We start from the raw sequence: 22,777 nt of genomic DNA on the forward strand, positions 1-22,777 counted from the left end.
TGCTCCAACACACATTTCCTGCCATGGTATCCAGCCTGATCTCCGCAGTGATGGAGCCACCTGACTGTGGGCCAGACCCTCTGAAACTGTGAGCCAAAATAAATCCTCTCTCCTCCTTCTTTGAGACAGGGTTTCCTTATGTAGCAATGGATGTCACAAAGCTTGCTAAGCAGACCAGGCTGGCCTTGAACTCACAGACATCTGACTGCCTCTGCCTCCCCAAGTGCTAGGAGTAAAGGTATGTGCTACCATGCTGGACTCTACTTCTCAGCTGTCTTATCACATTGATGAAAAAATGACTCATGTGTGTGCCTGTGCACAGGCTTGCTCACATGTTTATATTTATATATGAATATGTCTGAGTATCTGAGCATGAGTGTGTGACTGTGTGAATGAATACAGGCATGAATGTGCTTGTGGGTATGTATAGTGTGTGCATGTGTGTGTGTGTGTGTGTATGGAGAGAAATACACACACACACACACACACACACACACACACACACAGAGGGTGAGGGGAGGAGGAAGAGACTGGTCGACATGTCAGCATTGTTGGTACAGTTTATGAATTAGCCATGCTGAGTACCGTCATATCTTCCCCCTCTGTGAGCTCGGCTGTTGGATGGGATGCTCAGGGACCACCCAATTAGACTGACCTAAATTTTATGAATCACAGCTTGGCCCTCAGTAGTGCTCTTAGATCTAAACTCTTCCAATTTTTAGCTGCCAAGATCCATGAGAATCACAGCACACCCTGCCTGCATTCTTTGCTCAGGCTAAGAGCTAGTCAGTCCGTGCTGTTTCCTGGAGGGCCAGTACAGGTGGTTCTGTCATTGGTGAGGGCCGTGATGTGTCTGCTTGCTGTGAGCAGCTGGGCTGCCAACAGTCCACTGGCCTTGAGTGGTCAGAACCCCGCTTCCAGGGATAACTGCCTAATCTTACTAACGGAGGATGGTAGCTCCACAAGAAGTGAGGTTCATGTATGAAGCACAGCCCTGGGCCCAGCCTTCCATAGAGCATCAGAGAGACATTGTGGGCATGGCTGCCCACCAACTGGGCACTGCTTAACTTAGGGTGGGAAGGTGCTCTGGCCTCTGGCCAGAAGGGCAAGGTGGGTCTACCCAGGAGGTGAAGTTGGGCCTGAGAGACAAAGGATGACCGGAAGCTCACTCCTAAGGATGCCAATCCCCAATCAGAGCCACACTGGGCACACTGGACAGGGACTAGGGCAGTGGTGAGGGAGAGTTGAACATGGGAAGGTGACAGCTCTCCATGCGTTATGGGCCCCTAGTGAAGATATCCAGTAAGGCCCATCAGGTTCCTGTCATGTATTCAAGGAGCATGTACACACACACACACACACACACACACACACACACACACACACACACACACACACACACACCCTGCCAGGCTGTGAGAAGTAACCCTGTCTGGTGTCTTCTGTAGTGTGACCTACCCCAGCATACATTTAGCTTTGTCCTCCAGCAAAAGGGAGACCCTGAGTCAGCACCACCTCCCTCTAGACACCGGAAGACAGGCTCAGAGTGCACTGGCCTCAGGGAGAGGAGTCAGGGCTGGGCCAGAGCCAGGTGTGATGGTCAATATCATCAATTTGACAGGATCTAGGATCACCTTAGGAGACAAGCCTCTGGGCAACTCTGTGATGAAATTTCTAGCGGGTGTTGATGGAAATGGGACCATCTACCCTAATGTGGGTAGCGTATCTCCATAGGTCACTGAATAAAAGGGAGAAAAGCAATCTGAACATCAGAATTCATCTGTCTTTACTTCTTCACTGTGGACACACTGTGGCCAGCTACCTCACTCTCCTGCCATCTTGCCTTCCCCACCATATGAACTCTATATTTTCATATGGTAATCCAAACGAAACTTGTTTGTTTGCTTGTTTGTTTTTTGAGACAGGGTCTCTCTACAGAGCCTTCTTTAAGGTATGAAAAAAAAAGGGGTGAAAACAATGGAACACAAGCCTTATTCCATTCTTAATTTGAGCAGACTCAGACCGTGGCTGATTGTAAGGTTCCCTCCCATCTCCTTCCACGGAAGGACGAAGCTCTTTCTTGTCTGGGCACGCTGGGCCTGGTTGCCAATCCCATTGCCAGCCTGCAGGACACTCCACCTGGGTGTCTGTGTGTATCTGCTACCCTGGAGATGCTCAAAACACCACGCCCTCCTCACCCTTCTAGTTCTACCCAGCCTGACCCCTAGATTAGAGAAGCCCCTTTGCAGAGACAGGGTCCTGAGCAGGGACACAGGCCACCACAGCCTAAGCACCAGTCATTCCTGGCACCTCTGGCTTCTTTCTTTCTTTCTTTCTTTCTTTCTTTCTTTCTTTCTTTCTTTCTCTCTCTCTCTCTCTCTCTCTCTCTCTTTCTCCATGCCAGATGGCAGGCACGGCAGTCAGGCAGGCTGAGGTTTGGCTGGGAGGAGAGCCCCACCCTCCCTGTACCTTCTTCCTCCCTGATCTGTGGTCTCCTTCCATTCCTTCCCCGACACCTTCTATAAAAGCTCCCTGACCTCCCTGTGGAGATACCCTAGATATATATTTTTTTTTTTTCTTTTTTCTTTTGAAGCCCAAGGACTGTACACTGCAACTCTCCAAAGGTACTGGGAAAAGAAAGATGGAGAGAGGAAAAAAAAAAAAAAAAGAAGAAGAAGGAAAAGCCATGCCATTTCAGTTAAGTCAGCACGAGGCTCACCCTACTGTAGGCAAGATGTGACACGGTGGGGAGGGGCCTTCAAAGAATGAGTGAGAAAGCCCAGAGCATCAGAAGAAGTATGCTGGGCTCTGGCCAGCACCTGAAAGAGGCAGAGGAGAAACAAAAGGCAGACTGACAGACCCAGCAGAAGCCACCATCTCCTGACACCTTTTCCCCCTGGCCTTTTACTTTGAATAAGTTCTAATTGTTTCCCAAACTGTCCTGTTCTTAAATAGTGATTCAAAATCAAGGGCTTCAGAGCAAACTAGCAAATGGAATTCAACTGAGAAATCCCGCGCCCCCCCCCCCCCCAGCCTGGTAGCACATTTTGTTTTAAATCTTGATTCTTCTAGGACCAAGCCAAACTCAGGCTACCCAAGGATGTCATGAGGAGGAAGGTGGACACCTGCCACCTGGGGAGCTAAGGAACCGGGGATGCTTTGGCCACAGGCTCACTTACTTGGCAGGACCCAGAGGCTGCCTGTCTCACATCGAACATAGACTGAACAAGAGCTCTGAGTCGGCTGGAGAGATGGCTTAGCGGGTAAGCATGCTTATTGTGAAGTCATGAGGACCTGATTTGGAATCCCAGGACCTGTATAAAAACTTAAAAAACAAAACAAAACCCAGATCTTTGCCACTGATTTGAAGAATAAAATCTGAACATCTAACTGTCAAAAGAGAAGCACACATTAAGATCTTTAAAATCAATCTGTAAAGCCAGGCTTTAAACACGCAGAAGAGCATGCACACACATGCTCACACTAATGTTGAATAGAGCTGGTGCATATCAGCTTGGCCTCATTGATTTTTTTTTTTTAAAGTATATCAGTCTAATCCATGGAAAACTATAAAAATATGTAAATGAAGTTTTTTCTTTTTTTTATTACATTCTGCTAATTTGTGTCGGGGGTTGTGTACACTGCACGTGTGTGAGGTTGCACATGTGTGAGGTGGGTCTGGGTATGCTGCACGTGTGTGAGCCAGTCAGAGGATAACATTTAGAAGTCAGTTCTCGCCTTTCATCATGTAGACCCAGGGGCTAGAACTCAGGGTTGGTAGCAAGCATCTTTACCCACTGAGCCCTCACCACCATCAGTCCCCTGCAGATGTGATATTCTACTCTTTGGAAAACATTGTATGCTGTAAATATTCGCCTACTTAATTCTTTGAAAACCTGTTTTTGTTCTGTTTTGAAACAGGGTTTCTCTGTGTAGCCTTGGCTGTCCTGGACTCATTTTGTAGACCAGGCTGGCCTCGAACTCACAGAGAACCACCTGCCTCTGCCTTCCCAGTGCTGGGATTACAGGCTTATGCCCATCTGAAAACCTGTTTTTAACTCCCTTCCCTCCTTCCCTCTCTCTCCCTCCTTCCCTCCCTCCCTCTCCTTCTCTTTTGCAGAGTTGAGGATGGGACCAGGGCTTTGCATATACTATTCAAGGGCTCTGCCACTAAGGTGTACCCTAGTTATGCTTGAAAACAAATACATTTTAAAAGGTCTGTAGCTCTGGTTGTTTTATACTATAAGTTCCAGATTGTTAAAGACTGGGAACTCTGCAAATATATTCTTTCTTAGAGCTTGGTACAAATATCATCAAGCCCTTATGAACTGTGTTGTGCAGTGCTCGCATAAGTACTTTCACAAGCTGGTTTTAAGTATAAGCGTATGGCTGGAGCTGGGGATGTGGCCTACGTTGGCAGAGTGCTTGCCTGGGCTGCATGAAGCCCTGGGTTTAACCCCAGCATTCTGTGATCTGGCTGGGGAGGTACAAGCTGTAACCCCAGCATTTAAGAAGTGGAGGCAAGCTGGAGGTGGTGGCACAGGCCTTTATCTCAGCACTTGGTAGGCAGAGGCAGGCAGATCTTTGTGAGTTCAAGGCCAGTCTGGCTACAAAGTGCGTCCAGGGACAGCCAAGGCTACACAGAGAAACCCTGTCTCGAAAAAACAAAACACAACAACAAAAAAAACAAAAACAACAACAAAAAACAAACAAAACAAAAAAAGAAGTGAGAGGCAGAAAGAAATTAAAATCAAGGTCATCTTCTGTCAGTCTGATCACAGAGAAAGCTTGGTACAGCTTTTGCTTGGACTTTTTCGCTTTTTAGTGAATTGACTTTTACTTCTTTCATTTACTTAGTGGGCATTAATAGTTTTTTTTTTTTAAATTATGTGTGTGTATATTTGTGTCTCTGTGTTTGTACACATGTGTGTAGGTACCACAGAAGCCAGCGGCATTAGATGCCCCGGAAGCAGAGTCACAGGCAGTGTGAATCCATCCGACTATGGGCGTTGAACAAACCAAACTCTGCTCCTCTGCAAAGGAAACACACACTTGTAACCACTGGGCCATCTCTGCAGCCCCTTGTCCTTCTGTGCTGACAGCCTGGACCATTTTTTCTCTGTATGGCTCATCATCACTGTTGATGGAGCTCCATAGCTGATTGAATTGGGTTCACCAGTGTGTGTGAAAGCAGCACAAGCCATTTCCTGTTCCTCTTGCATGTATCCTTTTGTTTTTAAGACAGGGTCTGGCAATGACCCTAGAACCTCATCAGGGCTTGTCAGAGAGCTTTCCGGGGAGCCACCTGACTCTGCCTCCCATCTTACCGTGCTGGTATTATAGTCCTACTGCCACGCCTGGCCTTTTACATTGGTTCTGGGAACCCGAACTCAGGTTCTCACAATCGAGAGGTCAATATGCTACCCAGCGAGCCATCGCCCAGCCCTCTGTCATTTATACTACAGCACGGAGCACTGGGAGGAGGCCCCAAATGCAACTCAGGCAGCATGAGTCACAGAACTCTCAGCGTAGCACCCTTACAACTGTCATTGAAATTGACTGAAATTATACAGCTTCCTTTCCCACCCCAAGGTGAAGAGCATTGAAAACATTGTGGTTTGATGGGGTTTGTCATTGTTGTTTGATTGGTTGGTTGCTTTGCTTTTCCAGGCAGGTGTCACTGTGTAGCCCAACCTAGCCCAGACTCACTATATACCCATGGCTGACCCTGAACTGGAGACTCTCTTGTCTCAGCCCCGAGAATGCTGGGAGTACAGATTTACAGATATGCACTGCCACTGGATCAATTTTAAGTTTCTATGGTGTCTACATTTTATTTTCTTGTTTCACTGTAATAGAGATAGATGTAGAGAGATATTACAGCTTGTGCAACTTCAACAAATATTAAAATAACAGCTTTTAAAAAATGACTATTGTATGTTTGTGCACTGTGGGCATGCCTGATACCCACGGAGGCCAGAGATGGAGGTGCGGCCCCTGGAATTGGGGTTACTGATGGCTGTAAATTGTCATGCAGGTGCGAAGGAACTGCTGAGCCATTTGTTATAGTATTTGTGGCCACTGGAAGATAAGCGCTGCTTCCCTTCAGAGCGATGTGGTTTCTACAGAAAAAGGAGTCTCAGGTTGGGCAGATGATTCAGTGGGAAAAGGTGCTTGTCCTTTGACCTCCGTATGCACACACTCACACATGTGTCATGTATGCATAGGCACACACTCACACATGTATCACATGTGCATATGCACACACACGTATCATGTATGCATATGCACACAATATTAAATAAATAAATTTGAAACTATGTAAAACAATAAAAGATCTATGCATCTCGAGCGATCCTCCTGCCCCAGCCTCTTGAGTGCTAAGATTACAACCACAAACCACCACACTGGCTGTGGATATTTTTTAGTGAGGTAGCTAGCATACATTCTCTGTCATCGCAGTAAGCCTTTGGAGAATGACAAACATTTTACACAGATTACCCTATGAATCTTCCTCAGGCTCCCTATGTCCTTGCTCTGTCTCTCTCCACAGAACAGCCTAGCATGCAGCAACCTACTGGACCCCTGGGCCCAATGCATCATGGCTCCACCCGCTGAGCGTCTCCCCTCCCCCTCGCCTGAGACAGAAGACTAGGAAGAAGCACAGAAACCAGCCGGAAGATTTTGTAAGAAAGCAGAGGACGTCCATGAAGGAAGGCAGCCGTGGCAGAGGCAAGCTTACCTGCTTGATCTTGAAAACGCAAATTCTCACCATCTGTGGAGAGAAACAGCAGGACCAGGAAGCCCTGCTCTGGCCTGTGTCCCCTAAAGCCCATGTGAGGCCTGCCTGTCTGTCAGTTGGGGAAGTGCTCAGCACCTCTGTCTCTCTTGTACATTCCCCGGGCTCCCTCATCTGAACCTCCCAGCTTCTAGAAGCTCACGCTGTGCATACATCTTTTCTCTATAAATGACCTAGTCTCTGTCCTACTGTAGCAACAAATCCAGATTCTTGCACTTGACGGATAAGCCAGCATCACACACCTAAGGAGTAGCAGAGCAAAGAATCAAACCCCAGGCAGGTGGGTGCCAGCACAGGTGTGAGAAACCATTCTGTCATTTCCTCTTTGCTATATTGTGAGAAAAACATTACAAATGTCAGAAGAATTAATATTCGGACTATAAAAACCACTGCTCAATCAAGAACATCAATATAGAAGCTCAACAGAAAATGGGGTCTGTGAGGCCAGGCCACATGGGCAGCTGAACGCAGGGTGGTGGATTGGTTGTCTACCGTAGGTCCTGGGTTCCAGCCTCAGGACTGGCTCAATCTGGCATGATAGCATATGCCTGAAATCCTAGTACTCAGGAGTAGAGGTGGGAGAATCAAAAGTTCAAGGTTAGGGCTGGAGAGGTGGCTCATCAGTTAAGAGCTCAAACAGTTCTTGCAGAGGACCTGGGTTTGGTTCCTAGCCCCTGAATGGCAGCTCACAACCACCCATCACTACAGCTCCATGGATCCAAGTGTCTTATTCTGACACCCAAGGGCACCAGGCACACATAAGGTGCATAATATCCACACAAGCAAAACATACACATAAAATAAGTATTTAAAAATAGATAAAAATTACTATTTTTTTAAAATTCAAGGTCATTCTCTAACCTAGTGAGTTTGAGGTTAGCCTGGGCTACATGAGACCTTACCTAGAAGAAGAAGAAGAAGAAGAAGAAGAAGAAGAAGAAGAAGAAGAAGAAGAAGAAGAAGAAGAAGAAGAAGAAGAAGAAGAAGAAGAAGCGCAAAAACAAGATACCCAAACAAGACACACTGTTCCTTCAGTGGCCCAAAGAGTATATGTAGGTTGGTACTAGAACTAGAGATGTGGGTGACCAAAGCCTTATGTGCACAGCTTAAGAAGAAATTGAAATTTAATTATCTGTGTGCATGTGCATGAAAAATGTATGTGTGCTTATGTATTCTTGCCTCTGTGTGTGTGTGTGGGTGTGTGTGTGTGTGTGTGGTGTGTGTGCACGTACTCCCACAGAGGACAGAAGAATGTACTGATCTCCTGGAGCTGGAGCTGCAACCCGTTATGAGCTGATTGCTGCGCACGGGTGCTGGAAGGCAAACTCCAGTTCTTTAGGAGACCGGGGAGTGCTCTTAACCACTGAACCATCTCTCCAGCCCCTAAAAGTAACTTTACATAAAACGTTTCCAACACTTTTACACGTAAACTAGTTTGCTGGTGTAGATTCGTCCACTTGTGGCATCACATCTATGCTCAAAAGTGTCTGATTTTGGAGCATTTTAGACTCCAGAGTTTTTCAGGCAGGCTTCTCAGCTCACACTGCCGTTTGAATGCCCTGTGTTGGGATGTGATGTGAGACGCGTCTTCACTGTTGCGAGAGTGCGTCAGCAAGAGCACAAGGATAAACTGAGCACGTGACTGAGTGATCTGAAGCTCACCCTGCCTGATGCTACCCTGCACTGTGTCCACAGAGCGCCTTGGCCAGCCCATGAGCACTGCTGACCCCTCGGGTCACTTGTGCTCCTCTGTCTTTAGTGCAGCCGGGAAGTCTGCCTTCCACCTGGGAAGGCATCGTTGGCCTGTGCTCTCAAAGCCCAGCAGAGCAGGGGTTGTTTTCATAAAAATTCAGCTGAAAGCTGCAAGGGGTCCAGTGAAGGCGTTTGTATTGTCTGCTTAAAAAAAAAAAATAATGGAAGTGTGTTAGTGGGCTACTTACAGAGTTGTAAAACATTTAGAAATAAGTGGCACCTTTACCACCTGAAGGGCCATCGACTGTATTTTCTATGTCTGGTAATATGGCAGCTTGGTTTTTAACTCTCTAGAGAGCTCCCTAGTGTTCAATTACCTTTATAACTTGGGGCCAGGTGGGCAGGGGTGAGCTCAGCCACCATGTCTATGCTATTTATTTTTTTTATCTTTTGCTTCTTGCTTCTGTTTTAGTTTTTGAGGCAGGCTGTCATGTAGCCCAGGCTAGCCTCTAACTGCCCATGTGGATGAGGTTTACTCTGAACTCACAATCTTCAGCATGATGTGCTGAGATTACAGGTATGTGCGACATTCCTTGCCATTTGTCACCTTCCTATGTGATATATAAAGGACTCTCTGCTTTGTGGTTCACTCCACTTAAGTGTCTGAAATTTTAACTGTATGAATGGACCTCGATAAGCTTTGCTTAATGACAGCAACTACCCAGACAAAGTCTTGATGTGATCCCTAGGTAACACGTCAATGTTTAAATATATTTCTACTTGATTCTGCTGGACAGGACACACAGGTGAACCCTATAGGGGTGGTCCTTCAAAACAACCTCCTTCCTCAGTCCTGAATCGAATTGGAGGACACAGAGAGGAGCTAGGCTCTGTTTTTTATTTTTGTCATTAGCCAAATGACCAAATGCCAAATTTGGCATTGTGACATGATGCTTCATCTACAAAGTCCATGCACAAGCAAGTTACACACACCACACACACACACACACACACACACACACACACACACACACACAAATCTATACCCTGCCCCCTTGATCACCTTTTCTACCACTGATCATCCTCTCTTCTTTACCACACTTTCTGGTACTCACGAGATCAAGATCCCTGCCCAACAAAACCAAACACTTGCCACATGTTTCTGTTACCAATAATTTCCCATTGATCATTTCTCCCTGCTAGCAGCCAACCATTGTGCCACTCACTGGCTGCCACTACCTCCCTGACTTCAGGGAGAGTGGCCTGGACCTTCACACAAAGGATCCACATGGCCCCCAAACATGACAGACTGTCACCTGCAGAAGACTGGAATCATTTTCACAGTCACCGGTTCTGTACCACCTAATGCTTCGATGTCACGGTACTGGAAAGGCGGTCACTTCACCTAACAAAATATTCATGCTTCGAACATTCAGCAAGGGGCCTTGAGCCAGCCCAGAAAGTGCCTGGGTTGGCGACCTGTGAGATTTTTCTTTCTCTATCTGTATTAGAGAGACAGAACTGCTCTGGCGAGCCAGCCGGGAACTGCCACCCCATAGAGGGTCCCTCACACTCCCTGTACCTCCTGCCCAGGTACCTGCATACCTCCTGCAGCTTGACCTCTTCCGGCTGGAGGATGTCCAGCACACCGCTGCTCTGGATCTCAGGAAGGTCTTGCCAGAGGTTGAACCTGGAGTGGGGGTTGCTGAGCAGGCAGATCTGAGGCAGAGCTCTCCTCTCAGGTGGGCTGGCCAGCTCCTCCTCTTCCTCCTCCTCTTCTTCCTCTGGCGTGTCTTCCCCAGTCTGGGACCCATCTGAGTTGCTTTGTATTTCTGCGTCCTGTTGCCTCCGGGTTTCGATTTCTTGGAGAGTTGATTTATCTCTATATTCTTGATACAGGAGCCCTGAAATCAAAGCATCGTGACAAAGACAAGAGCAGGATGTCAGACTGTGGGTCCTGGAAAAGCCCCATGCACACTCAGAGAAAGCCAGCATGCCCTAGGCCTCAGCAGCAGGCTCTGGCCTGAAGAAGAGACCACCCACTGCCTTCATTTATGGGGAAGATCAGCATGTGTAAGTTTCTTTTGACAAGTAAAGGAATCCCTGAGTAGATCCAAAATTGCTTTTCCCACACACACTGGAAAAAACTGAGAATACAGACTTTGTGTTAGTAGGGTGCATGTGAAATTGATGGAAACATCTCAATTATCTTTCAATATCCCACCAGGGTCCTTTCCCCAGCTTTAAATGTTTCAATATTAAAGATTAATCCTGTGCATCCCTGAACTGGGAGTGGTTATGAGCTTTCATGTTAAATCAGTGTCTCATCAACTGAGCCCAAAGGAAACGGGTGCCTCTGCCACTCACACTTACAAGCTTATTTCTCTGACCAATCACATTTAAAAACAAATATGACCCAAATGTCTGGGGAGAGACTTAGGGGTGATGACAAGTCAGTGTAAACCCAGCACCTCACAGAAAAGAAATAAACATTTGAGATATTCTGGCTGCAGAGCAGAGGGACAGTCCCCTCCTCACAGGCTGGCAGAAACAAGGTCATGTGATACTGCCTGCTGCAAGGCTGGTAGAAAGAGGTTCATCCCAAGCATTTTGTAGGTCATGCTACAGAGGTAGAACTTTGCCCTGGGGGCCTGTGCAGACCCTAGCTAGGCATGCTGATGTGTCTGCATGCATGGCATGGAGGATAGGGCCCAGGGCACTTTCCAGGACTAGAGGGACAAGGGCATCAGTTAAGTGGGGGGCAGGGCAGAACCAAGGCCCTAACTCATGACATGGTTACACGGCAGAAGACAAGCCCTGAGCCCTGGCAGCTGGCTGTCGCTGGCTCACAAACAGTATTCAGATAACCAGCTTGGAAAGAGGTCTGATGGCACCATTGGTAGAGGCAAGGAACAGAGAGCTGGGGTGACAGAGAAATGCAAGTATACTTAAGGTACCAGGGGAGCCCCATTAGGTAGTTGGACATACTGGGCATGGAGCTTTTTTCATGCAAGATCCAGTAAGGTTAAGTGGGATCCTTGCATCCTTGCTGTGGAGGCAACATGGATGTGAGCCACTGTTCCTTCTCCCTGCAGCTCGGAAGTATGTCAAAACAGTAGAAAGGGGAAAAGAGAAACAGATCGCCGTGGAAATCCTGAGAGTGGCTGGATAAATTGCATTGGCCGGCAGGAGTCTCATAAATCCATCCCGTTGATTAAATTATTTGCTTCTGACGCAGAGTCGGGGTGACTCTGCGACTGTACATGATGAACAGCCAGGCAGGACAGCCCCAGCCTCAGAGAGTTAGGATCCTGTGTTTTTTACAGCTCTCCTAGCTGCAGAATGCAACACGCGGAGTATTACAGTCCATGCCGAATTCCACTCCAAGGGCCGTCCAGTGCCACCACAGAAATCAGCACTACACACACACACACACACACACACCCTCGATTATTTGTGTATGTTGGTGTGCCCACATGTTTGCATGTGCATGTATGTATGCATGCATGTAGAGAGCATGTGCCATTCTTCAGGTGATGGGCACCTTGGGCTTTTTCTTTGAAATAGGATTTCTTATTGGCCTGGAGCCCACCAAATAGATTAGCCTAGTTGGCTGGCCAGTGAACCCCAGGGGTGCTCTTGTATCTGCTTCCGGAGCACTAGCTTCAGAGACATATGCGGGCACACCTGGCTTTTAGTGGGTTCTGGGGTTAGACCCAAGTCTTCGTACTTGTGTGGCCAGTATTTTACCGTCCCCTCCACCCTCCAAGCTAATTATCATCTGGAGGGTCTGACAGTGCTTGCTGGAGCTCCCTCACAGTGACTTAGCAGAGTGGGTACTTAGTCATGGTTGAACACCTTTTATAATCACCATTTCCAAGCTTCCTGGAAGCATCTAACTTAGCATGTTTTAACGGCTCAAAAAAAAACAAAAACAAAGACAAAAAACAAAAAATAAAAAAAAACAAAAAAAAAAAAACAAAAAACCGTATCTTATGCCCCAGCCAGCAAACTGCGGGCAAATACTACCCCAGACTTCTCGGTGGCGCATGTGCTGGCAGGAGACAAAAATACCAGCACTGTGGGTAGCTGTGTTGAAAATGGTATTTCTGAAAGTGCTTCACAGTGGACGCCGCCTCTTCCCTGTCCCCTCCCACCCCTGCTTTCCACTGGGGAGGGAGGGCTGGGCTGGACAGTCTGTGCTCGGGGAAGGAGGTAGGGATGGATGGAGGCTGTCAGCAGCGGTGGTGGGTTTCGGTATCTGCATCTGACACCACGGAGGGACCGAGGTCTGAACAACGATGCTATAGCACTAGGAGGAGAGGCCTTTTTGGAATTGTGTCCCACGGGTGGGACTTAGCAAGGAGGCTGGGGGGTGCTGCACTGTTCCTTCTGCTGCGTGGTACTCCTAGATGATCCACGAAGCAGAGAGAGTGCCCTCACCAGACACAGGTCCACGGGAAGCTGGGGTTATTGACTGGCATCAGAACACTGAGGGGCAACAGCTAACTGTTTACACATTACCAGTGTCAGGATCTGGATGTAGCACTTCCCCCCGCCCCGCCCCCTCCGCCCCGCAAAGGCTCATGTGCTTCTTGGCTTGGTCTCCACTGTAGCAATGGTGGAGGGTGGCCTCGGAGGAGGTAATTAAGTGACACAGGCATCTCTTCTTAAAGGTTCCATCAAAGCCTTTGATCAAGAGCAGGTTGTTCTAAAATCAACTATCTGGCCCTGGAGTGTCTAACTCCCCTTTCATAGTCTTGCCTTGATACCATTTCCTGTGTGTGGCACAGCCCTCACCATGGCCAACAGAAACTGGTGGCCTGCTCTTATACTTAAAAAAACATGAGTTAAATAACCTATTTTTTGTATAAAGTTCCTAGCCTCCAGTATTTTGCTACAGCAATACAAAATATACCAAGACATTCAATCAAGATATAGATTAATATACTAGGCAAGGAGACAGAAAAGGGGGTTTATCTTCTAAGAGTTTCTTAAAATGGTATCTGTGGTTCTTTGAATAAGGGTGGCCCCCACAGGCTCATATATTTGAATGCTTGCTCATCTACCAGTTGTTGGACTATTGGAAAGGACTAGGAGGTGTGTCTCTGTTGGAGTAGGTGTGCCCTTGTTGGAGGTGTGTCGCTGGGGGTAGGTTTTGAGGTTTCAAAAGCCCATGCCAGGCTCAGTATCTCCCTCTGTCTACTGCCTGCCTGCCTGAGGATCAGGATGTAGCTCTCAGTCAGTTCTCCAGCTCCACCTCTGCCTGCCGGCCGCCATGTTCCTCTCCATGACGGTAACGGACTCCCCTCTGAAACTGTAAGCCAGCCCCCAAATAAACGCTTTCCTTTATAAGGGTTGCCTGAGCTATGGTGTCTCTTCACAGCCACAGGAGAGTAAGACAGTGCCGGTCCCCAGTAGACAAACTGCCCTTCCTGCTGTCATAGACCTTGGCTGAAGGATGTGGTGTGGCGTGTGAAGCTGAAACAGCCACCTTGTAACAACAAAACAACAACCAAAACAATGGGAGGGAATGCAGAAGCCACAGCTGGGTGGCTGTGTCGGTGAATGAATCAAATTTAACCAACTTTCTACCTCTCGACTCATTAGAAAAGATGGACCACCACTCGGGAGGCAGAGGCAGGCGGATCGCGGTGAATTCGAGGCCAGCCTGTGAGTCCAGGATGGCCAAGGCTACACAGAGAAACCCTGTCTCGAAAAACCAAAAAAAAAAAAAGAAAGAAAGAAAAAAAAAAGATGGACCACCTCCACTGCTGAAGACACATTGTTTCTATAGTGTTACTTCCAGCCAAACGCTCAACACCAGTCAAGTTAGAACATTGCAAAGCGCTCCAACCCTTTCTTCCACTCTCTAGCAGCGCTCCAGCTCCCTGACCTCCTGGGGTTACCACTATCACAATTGTCTAACACACCATTTTTCATAATTGTTCTTTTTTTTATTTGTCTTAAACCCTAATTTTCATATAAACAGATTCATCCCGGGCAACTTCTGTCCTCAGTGGACTGTTAGTGTCTCAGGTGCCTTGTTTCCTGTTTGTGCCATCAGCAAGCTCAATTTCCCGTCGATGTTAGCTCTGTCCCCTTCAAAGCTCATGCTTATGTGATATGCAGGCCGAGCAGAAAGACTTTGCTCTTACGTCTTACTGAAACAATCTGTACTGGGTTGGCCGTGTTGTGTTAGAGGGGGGAGGCCCAGCTCCTCTGACCAAGGCACACACCACCTCATCAGTCAAAATCTATCCACTGAAGAGAAAGCACTTTTCCTTTAAATCTTCCAAGCCTCCTTGTAAAGGGCAAGCTACTCACTTATTATTTAACAAGCAATTTCTACGTGCCAAGCACCATGTTAGGTGCCAGAGCCAACACACAAGCACACTCACATCCCCAGCATCCCCAACACCCCCCAGCCTGAGGGATGCAGAACCACAGAGACAAAACCAGAGTGGGGAATGGTTTATTTTCAGGCTGAAATTGATCTCCTAGCCTTCAGCTCCCTCCTCCCAGGCCTGGGGTAGGAAGCCTTTCCAAGAGGTCTCCCCATAGCTGGGTCTGCTCCCTATCAATCCTGGAGACGCTGTGGCCGTCCCTTACAGGGTTTGGCAGTGGAAGATAATCATAGTATTTTTTTAAATTCAAATTTTATATTTAAAAGAATAAATTGTTGATGGCTCTGACAACATCCCAGAGTCTTTTTCAAAGCACCTGATTAACAGGACCAGTTCACAGGTGGCCCTGGTGGTAACACAAGAAATAGTTTGGTGTCAGAAGCAGTTTTGAAGTACAACGCTTCAGCTCTTGGGACCCCTGAATCCTCTGAGGGCTCACAGAACTTCCTCCCGGCTCTGGAGGAGCAGGACCCCCAAGCGCTGTTCCCTTGGGTCCATCCCAGGCAGCCTTCGGCAAAGAGTCTTCTGGGAGCCGGTGGCACCCCTGCATCTATCACTCCCACTGGTGCAAAGAGTGCACAGCCAGACGGGCTCTTCCCAGAGCTCCCGAGTACAGCTTAGACTCCTGGCTACCTTCCACGTCCTCTCAGGACCTCCCTGATGAGACCAAAGAAGGCTTCATCTCCTCTCTCTCTCTCTCTCTCTCTCTCTCTCTCTCTCTCTCTCTCTCTCTCTCTCTCTCTCTCTCTCTCTCTCTCTCTCTCTCTCTCTCTCCAGCCAGGCTACTGCATTCCCTGTCTCAGGGCAGAAGTGACCGGAAACAGCGTTTTCTGCAGGAAAGGGCTGGACCAAGAGTGTTCTCCAAAAGACATCAGGATCAAAATCCTCTGCTTAAGCCCAGTGGAGAGTCTCAAGCTCGTACGTAACCCAAGAACTCAAGTTCTCGGAGGCAGGAGGCCTGTGCGAGGTCCAGGCTAGCCTGGGCTACTAAATAAATTCCAGGCCAGCCAGGGCTGCAGTGTGAGACTCAGTCTCACAAATAAACCATGATCCCCAGCCAAATCAGCCCGTTGGTGCAGCACTAATAAAACGTGGCAGCTGTGCCTAGGAAACCATTAGAAGCCCTCATGTCAAAAGCCGCATGCCAGCCAACCCAGCAGCCAGGGTCCCCTGGAATCCACTGGGTCACAAGGCCCAAACGAGACACTGCCCACCATGAACCCACCTATCTGTTCAATGAGGTTTCTCCAGGAGTCAGCGGGAATAGGATGGATCATCTGCAGGGCCTCGGTGAGCGTGGTGGGGCTGTCGGTGAGGGCAGGGCACTCCTCGGGTGTGGTCCCATTTCCAGGGGTGGAGGATGACTCGCTGCAAGAGAGGAGAGAGAGTGAGGGCTGTTTATTTTTAAGCAACGACACACCTTGGCTAGATTGCAAGAGACAGTCAGCCCATACAGGCTGCTGGCTAGGGGTACTGTCCTGTGTGCACCCAAGCCAAGGGGGTCACAGTGGCCGCCACGTGTCTGGACCAGACGAGCCCTACAAACCCTTTTTGTCACCATACCAGGGCGCGACAGGGTGATTCACTCCTACACAAGTCCGCCCAAACCTTCATGTTTTTCGAGCTCCCCGGCAGGCTTCGGAAACTTGGCGTATCCTGCCCGCTCTCCAGCGCGGAAGGCCGCCCCAAGGAGTCCTGCCAGCCCGCTGCCACCCCACGCCCTTAGCTATCGCGCGCCCCCTGGCCCCACTCGCGGCTCTAATCCTCTGGTCCCAGAGACTCAGAGTGAAGAGAGAGGCACAGGGTGGGACGCGCGCACTCTGGGCGTCCAGGGAGAGGGTACAGGAGGCCACCCCGGCGCGGGGACTGGGTGCTAGTGACTTGGACTAGGACGTACAGTTCTCTCTGGGAGAATTCAAGTCCGACAGGTTAGAGTTAGTCAGGGGCAGCAGGAGCCCGGGGGGCCAAGGACCCGGGTAGGCCGCAGGGGTCCGTGAACATCATCCGGGCGCTAGTGGGAGGGAGCACGTGGGGACAGCTCGCGGGGCCGGGATGCTACCGGTCCTCACCTGCCGGGCAGGTGTCCCGCCGCTGAGTCGCGCGTGTCGCTCTCCGAGGTAGAGCTGTCGTGGTCCACGGCGCAGGCAGCGCTGAAGGCTGCAGCCAGCAACTCCATTTGGGGACCGGTGACAGGGCAGGCTCAGGGGCAGGTGGGGGGCCGCGTGGGGGGCCCAGGGCCCAGCTAGGGGCAACACGCGGGTTCCGGAGCGAGGTCGCAGCGCGCGCGGCTTTAGCCGAAGCTGCCGCCGCCGCCACCGCTGGGGTAGAGCGCTCCCGAGGACGAGTGCGCGCCTGGAGGCTCCCGGGGTTGCCACGGCAACGGGGGAGGCGGGCGGGGCGCGCGCGGCGGGGGCGAGGCCTGTGGCGGCGAGGTGGGGGCGCTGGGGCCCCGTGCACCCGGACCAGGGGGCGGTGACTCCTCACATGGACCGGAGCCCCACGGCGCCTGCCTCCCCCGCGGCCGCTGGGTGCTGGGAGATGTGAGGACAGAGGGACCGGGAGCTGCCTCAGCCAGTCTTCCCCTCCTGCGGGTGGGTAGGTTTTCGCAGCTTCGCCCCCAGGTTCCTGGAAGGCGCGGGCAAGGCGACCCTCTGTCCCATCCCTCGATCTGTACCGCACTGGGGGCCCTTTGCAATTCCATTACAGTTCAGTCTCCTGGATCGTGCCTTGGGAATGTACACTCTCTAATGCCAGTTGGAGTAGAAACAGAGGTGTCCCCGGCGCCCTTCTCCTGACTCTTAGATGTGTGTGTGTGTGGGACCCCTAGTGCAGATATCTTGCCTGAATGAATGGGTCTGTCTAACGGACCAATCTCTCCCAGTGACTCCCTGACGCTGTCAGGCAGGAGTTAAAGAGGAGGACCGAAGTTCCCTGAAACTGCAGTAGGATTTCCCTAACCTACTCCATTGGTTCTTGGGATCTGTGTCTTACTGTTGGCTAGTGCAGCGCTCAGATAAGGCGAATAAGCGAGGGAAGTGGGTGGAGTAGTTAGTACAAGCTCAGACCCACTCGGAGGGAAAGTGAGCCTGGGCCAAGGCTCCATCATATTGCCATCTTGGGTGTGACATGGAAATCCGGATGGCCTGTTTCCTGGTCCCCTTAGCTGGAGGCCAGGCTGCTCCTCTTGGACGAGCCAGATGACAGCTGCCTTTATCTGAAGCATCTGTGGCCTCACCTGAGAGTGTGAGGGTGGGGTACAGTTTTCCCTGCATGACCCCTTCCGCACTCCTTTAAAGGAGCTAGTTCTTGGGGACTTGAGGCAGCTATGTTTTTTGTTTTTTTATGTGTGTAAGTATTTTGCCTGCATGTATGTATGTATGTATGTATGTATGTATGTATGTATGTGACCAGTGTGTTTGCCTGGTGCCCTAGGAAATCAGAAAAAGGCATTGGACTGGACTCCCAGGAACTGGAATCATGGATGGTTGTGAGCCACCATGTGGATGTTGGGAACTGAACCCCCAGTCCTCTGCTAGAGCAACAAATAAGTGCTCTTAACCACTGAGCTGTTGCTTCAGCCCCAAGCATTGCTCATTCTTGGGAGGCAGGGCTAGACAAGTGAAAGAAACAGAAGCTTAAGTGAAGGGAGGGTTGTTTTGCTTGGAAGGGGCGATGGTTAGTTAATTGCTATTTGACAGTCTGGCAAGCACAACCAGACAAGAGTCTGAATGAAGGATAGTCTACATCAGCTATATCTGTGGTAAATTTCTCGACTAGGTTAACTGAGGTGGGGAAACCCAGTCTATCGTGGGCTGTGCCATTCCCACAGACTGTGTTCGAGTGAAAAAGCTGAGGAAGTGGTCTGAGCATGTGTGTGTGTCCCCCATCTCTCTGTTTTTGATTGTGGATGTGCCTTGACTGGCTGCTTCAAGTTCCTACCTTGACCGGAGCTGAAACAAACCCTTTCTCTCCTAAATTACTCTCTCGCAGCAACAGAAGTGAAAGCAAAGCAGGAGGGATCTGCCATTCCCAGGTTGCAGGAGTTGAGATTACATCCCCTAAGACACACGGTTCTCTGAAGGCCTTCTGGGAGTTGAGAGACAGCTCCGGGTCTTCTTTCCAAGCCCCGAGCCTGATTGCATCTCCCGGACCTGGCTCCGCCCAGCATCTTCCCTCCACATTTCTATCTGCTCTGCGGGCATCCTCATCACTACCACCCCAGGCTCAGCTCTGGCTGCTGCAATGAGCTACCAGAGCTAGGGAGGCTTCCGCACCACGGGAGTCTAGCTTTTACAGCTCTGGGGGAGGCTGATGACTGAGGTGGGCCAGGGTAGCAGAATTCCAACTACTGACTTCTCATTTCTCTAGCGCTTTCTGACCCCATTTATGAGGGACCCGCCCTCATGTGGTAGAAGCTTCCCAAAGGCCTCATGTCCTAATATCATCAAATGGGAGGAGGGTTATTTCAACATGTGAATTTGAGGGATATAAACATTCGGTACATAGTATTCTTTCACTGGTGCTCCCCCCAACTTATTTCTGTAAACTCAGACTGCATCTCACACACCCAAACATCACAACAGTCATAGCTTCTCCCAGCATCAATACTAAAGTCTCATCTAAATCAAATGTGGTGGGCAAGATAAGTCAGTGGTATCTTGCAAGGTCCTGGGCTGGATACTTATTCCTGGGGGGGAGGGGGGTGGGGGGCGGGCAGAAAAACCAATAGTAACAAGTTAACCATAGTTAAGACTTCAGGTCTGGTTTATCCTCAGGTAACACTTTTTTTTTCATCTGAAACCAAACATGATATGCCTTTCTAAATATAGTATTGGCCCATGTGGGGATCAGTGCCCCATTTCCAGAAGGGAAAAATAGGAATGAAGAAAGAAATGTCAGACCCCAAGTAAGAATCCTGGGGTGATGGTCCATCTTCATTGGTCGTCTTGCCTGGCCCTTTGGGTGTACCGAAGAGGGTTTCCAGAAACAAAGAAGATTCACCACGGACATGGGCAGCACCATCAATGGACCAAGGTCCCACGTTTAATAAAAAGGACGTAGTCCAGCCACTTCATTCAACTTTCTGCTTCCTGATTGTGGATGCAATGTGGCCAGCTGCCTCACGCTCCTGCCTTCACATCTGCCATGACTTCCCTACCACTGTAGGCTGCCCTCTCAAGCTGTTGAGCCAGCAGGATCCCATTCCTTCCTGAAGCTGCACTTACTGGTAACTTTGTTTTGGAAGCAAGAGCAGTAGGCAAAACACCAGGTCAAGCAAATTCCATGCGGCTTGGGCATAGTTCTTTCTGGATTGTGGCTCCAGATCACCTAGGGGCAATGTTGCCTTGCTGCTTGTTGGGGCTGGCCCATGCTGAGGCTCTCTATGGCCTGCACCCACACCCAATCAGGGTTTGTAATGCCCGTAGATGTCCTTAGAAAGGAGAGTAGACCAGTGGCTCTCAATCTTCCAAATGCTGCAAACTTTTAATACAGTTCCATGTTGTGATGAACCCCAACCATAAAATGATTTTTTTGCTACTTTATAACTATAATATCACTGCTATTGTGAATTATAATGTACCTACCTGATATGCAGGCTATCTGATATGTGACACCTGTGAAAGGTCGACCCTCAAAAGTGATCTCAACCCACAGGTTGAAAACCACTGGAGTGCCCCAGCCTAGGCACTCTGTTCTGTCACTAACCCAAGGCTCAGCCTGAGAGCTTCACTAGTCTCAGCTTCACTTTTGTGCCTCATTTCATGAGCTAAGGGCTTACAAAGCTCCATGGGTCTCCTCAAACCCCTCAGAGCAATCTCTTTTTCCTTGGTATTTGAACTGTTAAAATTTTTTCCTCTCAGGATTTCTGGGCCTTGCTGGCTGCCTACCTCACTCCAGATTCGGTGATAAACCTGTCTCACAGGAATGAAGCAGACTGTGATAGAACAGGACACGTGACGTCCTCCCTTGGCCTCCTTGCACAGGTGCACAGGCATGAACACACACACACACACACACACACACACACACACACACACACACACACCCCACATGTACCACTTACTCAATACATACATAAATAAAAATAATTAAAAACACACACACACACTCTCTCTCAATTAGTTTTTCTCTCTGTCCTCTTCCTAAGCTGGGGGTTTGAGGGTTTGATTTTAAACACTGCCCCTGGAGTTCTGTGACCTGAAGACAGTCATAGCCTCCCGATGTCCCATTTACCGGCCTGTCCCCCGCCCCCCGCAGGTGAACACAGCCATTTTTTCCTGAGCTCTGGCCTGTGCATACTTTCCTAGGCTTGTTAAAAAAAAACCTTTTCCTCCTCTAAGACTTCTGGTGATGTTTTCCTTGTGGAAGGTTGTCCTCCACCAGGCCCCCTCTCCTTTATCACCAGCAGTGGTCACTTGGCACCATGATGTTCTGTGAACCAGGCAACCCTGGGAAAGCATTTCATGGGCAGTGAGCAGGTCCTACTGATTTGCATGGCTCTATCTCTTAAACCCAATGTGACACTAAATGGAAGCTGTCACCTTCACACACTGCTGCACCGAAGAATAAAGATTCAACTTCTCTAAAAATCCAAAAATACCAGGGTGAAATTACATACATTAACATGAATATAATAAAATCTTCCAGTTGAAAAATAAGCTAAAAATATGCTCCTAATTATAAAATCAGTTTAGAGACTCTCTGAGTTCTGAGACATGTAACCTTAAGCTAAATCCCCATGTTCTAATTCCCATCATATTTAGCGCTTATTAGGCAGGCTATTATTAAAATTTCTACTTCACTGACATTTTGCTCTGAATCATTCACAAAGTAAAACACTAAGAGGTATTTCGGATAATTTGTGCCTGGCACACAGTAGGTCCTCTATACGCGTGTGTGGATAATTTAGTAAGTTTTTTTTTTTTTTTAAACAGTCTTTAGTTTTTCGGGCAGTTTGTCTAAGGGTCATTTATGTCTTCTTTTAGGTTATAAGTATTTGCTTTTTCTTTTTAAGGCAAACCCCAGCCATTAGGCATCTTTGTTTGTGCTTCCTGAGCCTAAGGTCTCGTATAGGTGGCTCGTGGCAGATTTGGAAGCATATTGTCATGACAAGTGTCCTAATTTGTCGATTCGACACAATTTGGAGTCATCTGAGAGGAAAAGCCTCAATTGAGGAATTGCCCGCGTCTCGCATCTCATTGGTCTGTGAGCAGACCTGTGGGAGACCGGATTGGTTGTTAGTTGGTGTAAGACAGGCACCGCCCACTCTGGGCAGCAGGGCTCCTCCTCTGGCGGGGCGGTCCTGGTCTTAGAAACTAGTTAAGCATGAGGCAGGGAGTTTGCCAGCGAGCTAGCCAGTGAGCGCCAACATGGTTTCTGCTTCAAATCCCTGCTTGAATCACTGCCTTGTTTTCCATCATCGATGGATCATAACTGATATGTAAGCCAAGAATACAAAAAACAAAAAATAATGGCTTTCTTTCTCAAGTTGCCTTTGTCAGAACGTTTTATTACAGTCACTGAGATGAAGCTAGACCGCTTAGTTTAATTCTCAACTCAACACAACCACAAATCACCTGGAAAGAGAGACTTAAGGATAGCTTAGATCAGGTCGGCCCGTAGGCATGTCTGGGGCGGGGGTGGGGAGGGTGGGGTGGGGAAGAGGAGGACGGGGAAGTTGTCTTGACTTAATTGAAAGTGGTTTAGGTCTTGAGTTATATAAAAATAGAGAAAGCTGGCTGAGTACCAAGCCTGCATGGTTTTATTCTCTGCCTCCCCACCCCCGACTGGCACTTGAAGTTCCTGATGCTTGCACATTTCCCACGTTGATGGACTGTGAGCTAATAAGCCCTTTCTCCCCTAAGTGGCTTTTTTACCG

The 22,777-nt window shown here is 48.9% G+C and overlaps 1 protein-coding gene across 2 annotated transcripts in view; it reads right to left on the reverse strand.

Moving 5' to 3' along the window:
- Ngef (neuronal guanine nucleotide exchange factor) overlaps positions 1-22,777 on the reverse strand; it is an 86,724-nt gene that overhangs the window by 14,563 nt on the left and 49,384 nt on the right. Inside the window, exons 1-3 of one of the 2 annotated variants that reach the window (XM_051154267.1) lie at positions 16,968-17,217; positions 16,124-16,266; positions 10,097-10,395 (exon numbers count right to left, since the gene is read on the reverse strand). In XM_051154267.1, the coding sequence (XP_051010224.1) occupies positions 10,097-10,395; positions 16,124-16,266; positions 16,968-17,074 (549 nt within the window). In that variant the 5' untranslated portion in view covers positions 17,075-17,217. Of the gene's footprint in view, positions 1-10,096; positions 10,396-16,123; positions 16,267-16,967; positions 17,218-22,777 lie in introns of those variants that run through there. The other variant, XM_051154266.1, reaches the window with a different exon arrangement.

The sequence above is a fragment of the Acomys russatus genome, chromosome 12 (assembly GCF_903995435.1).
Source record: "Acomys russatus chromosome 12, mAcoRus1.1, whole genome shotgun sequence".
In the NCBI taxonomy this organism is placed as follows: Eukaryota; Metazoa; Chordata; class Mammalia; order Rodentia; family Muridae; genus Acomys; species Acomys russatus.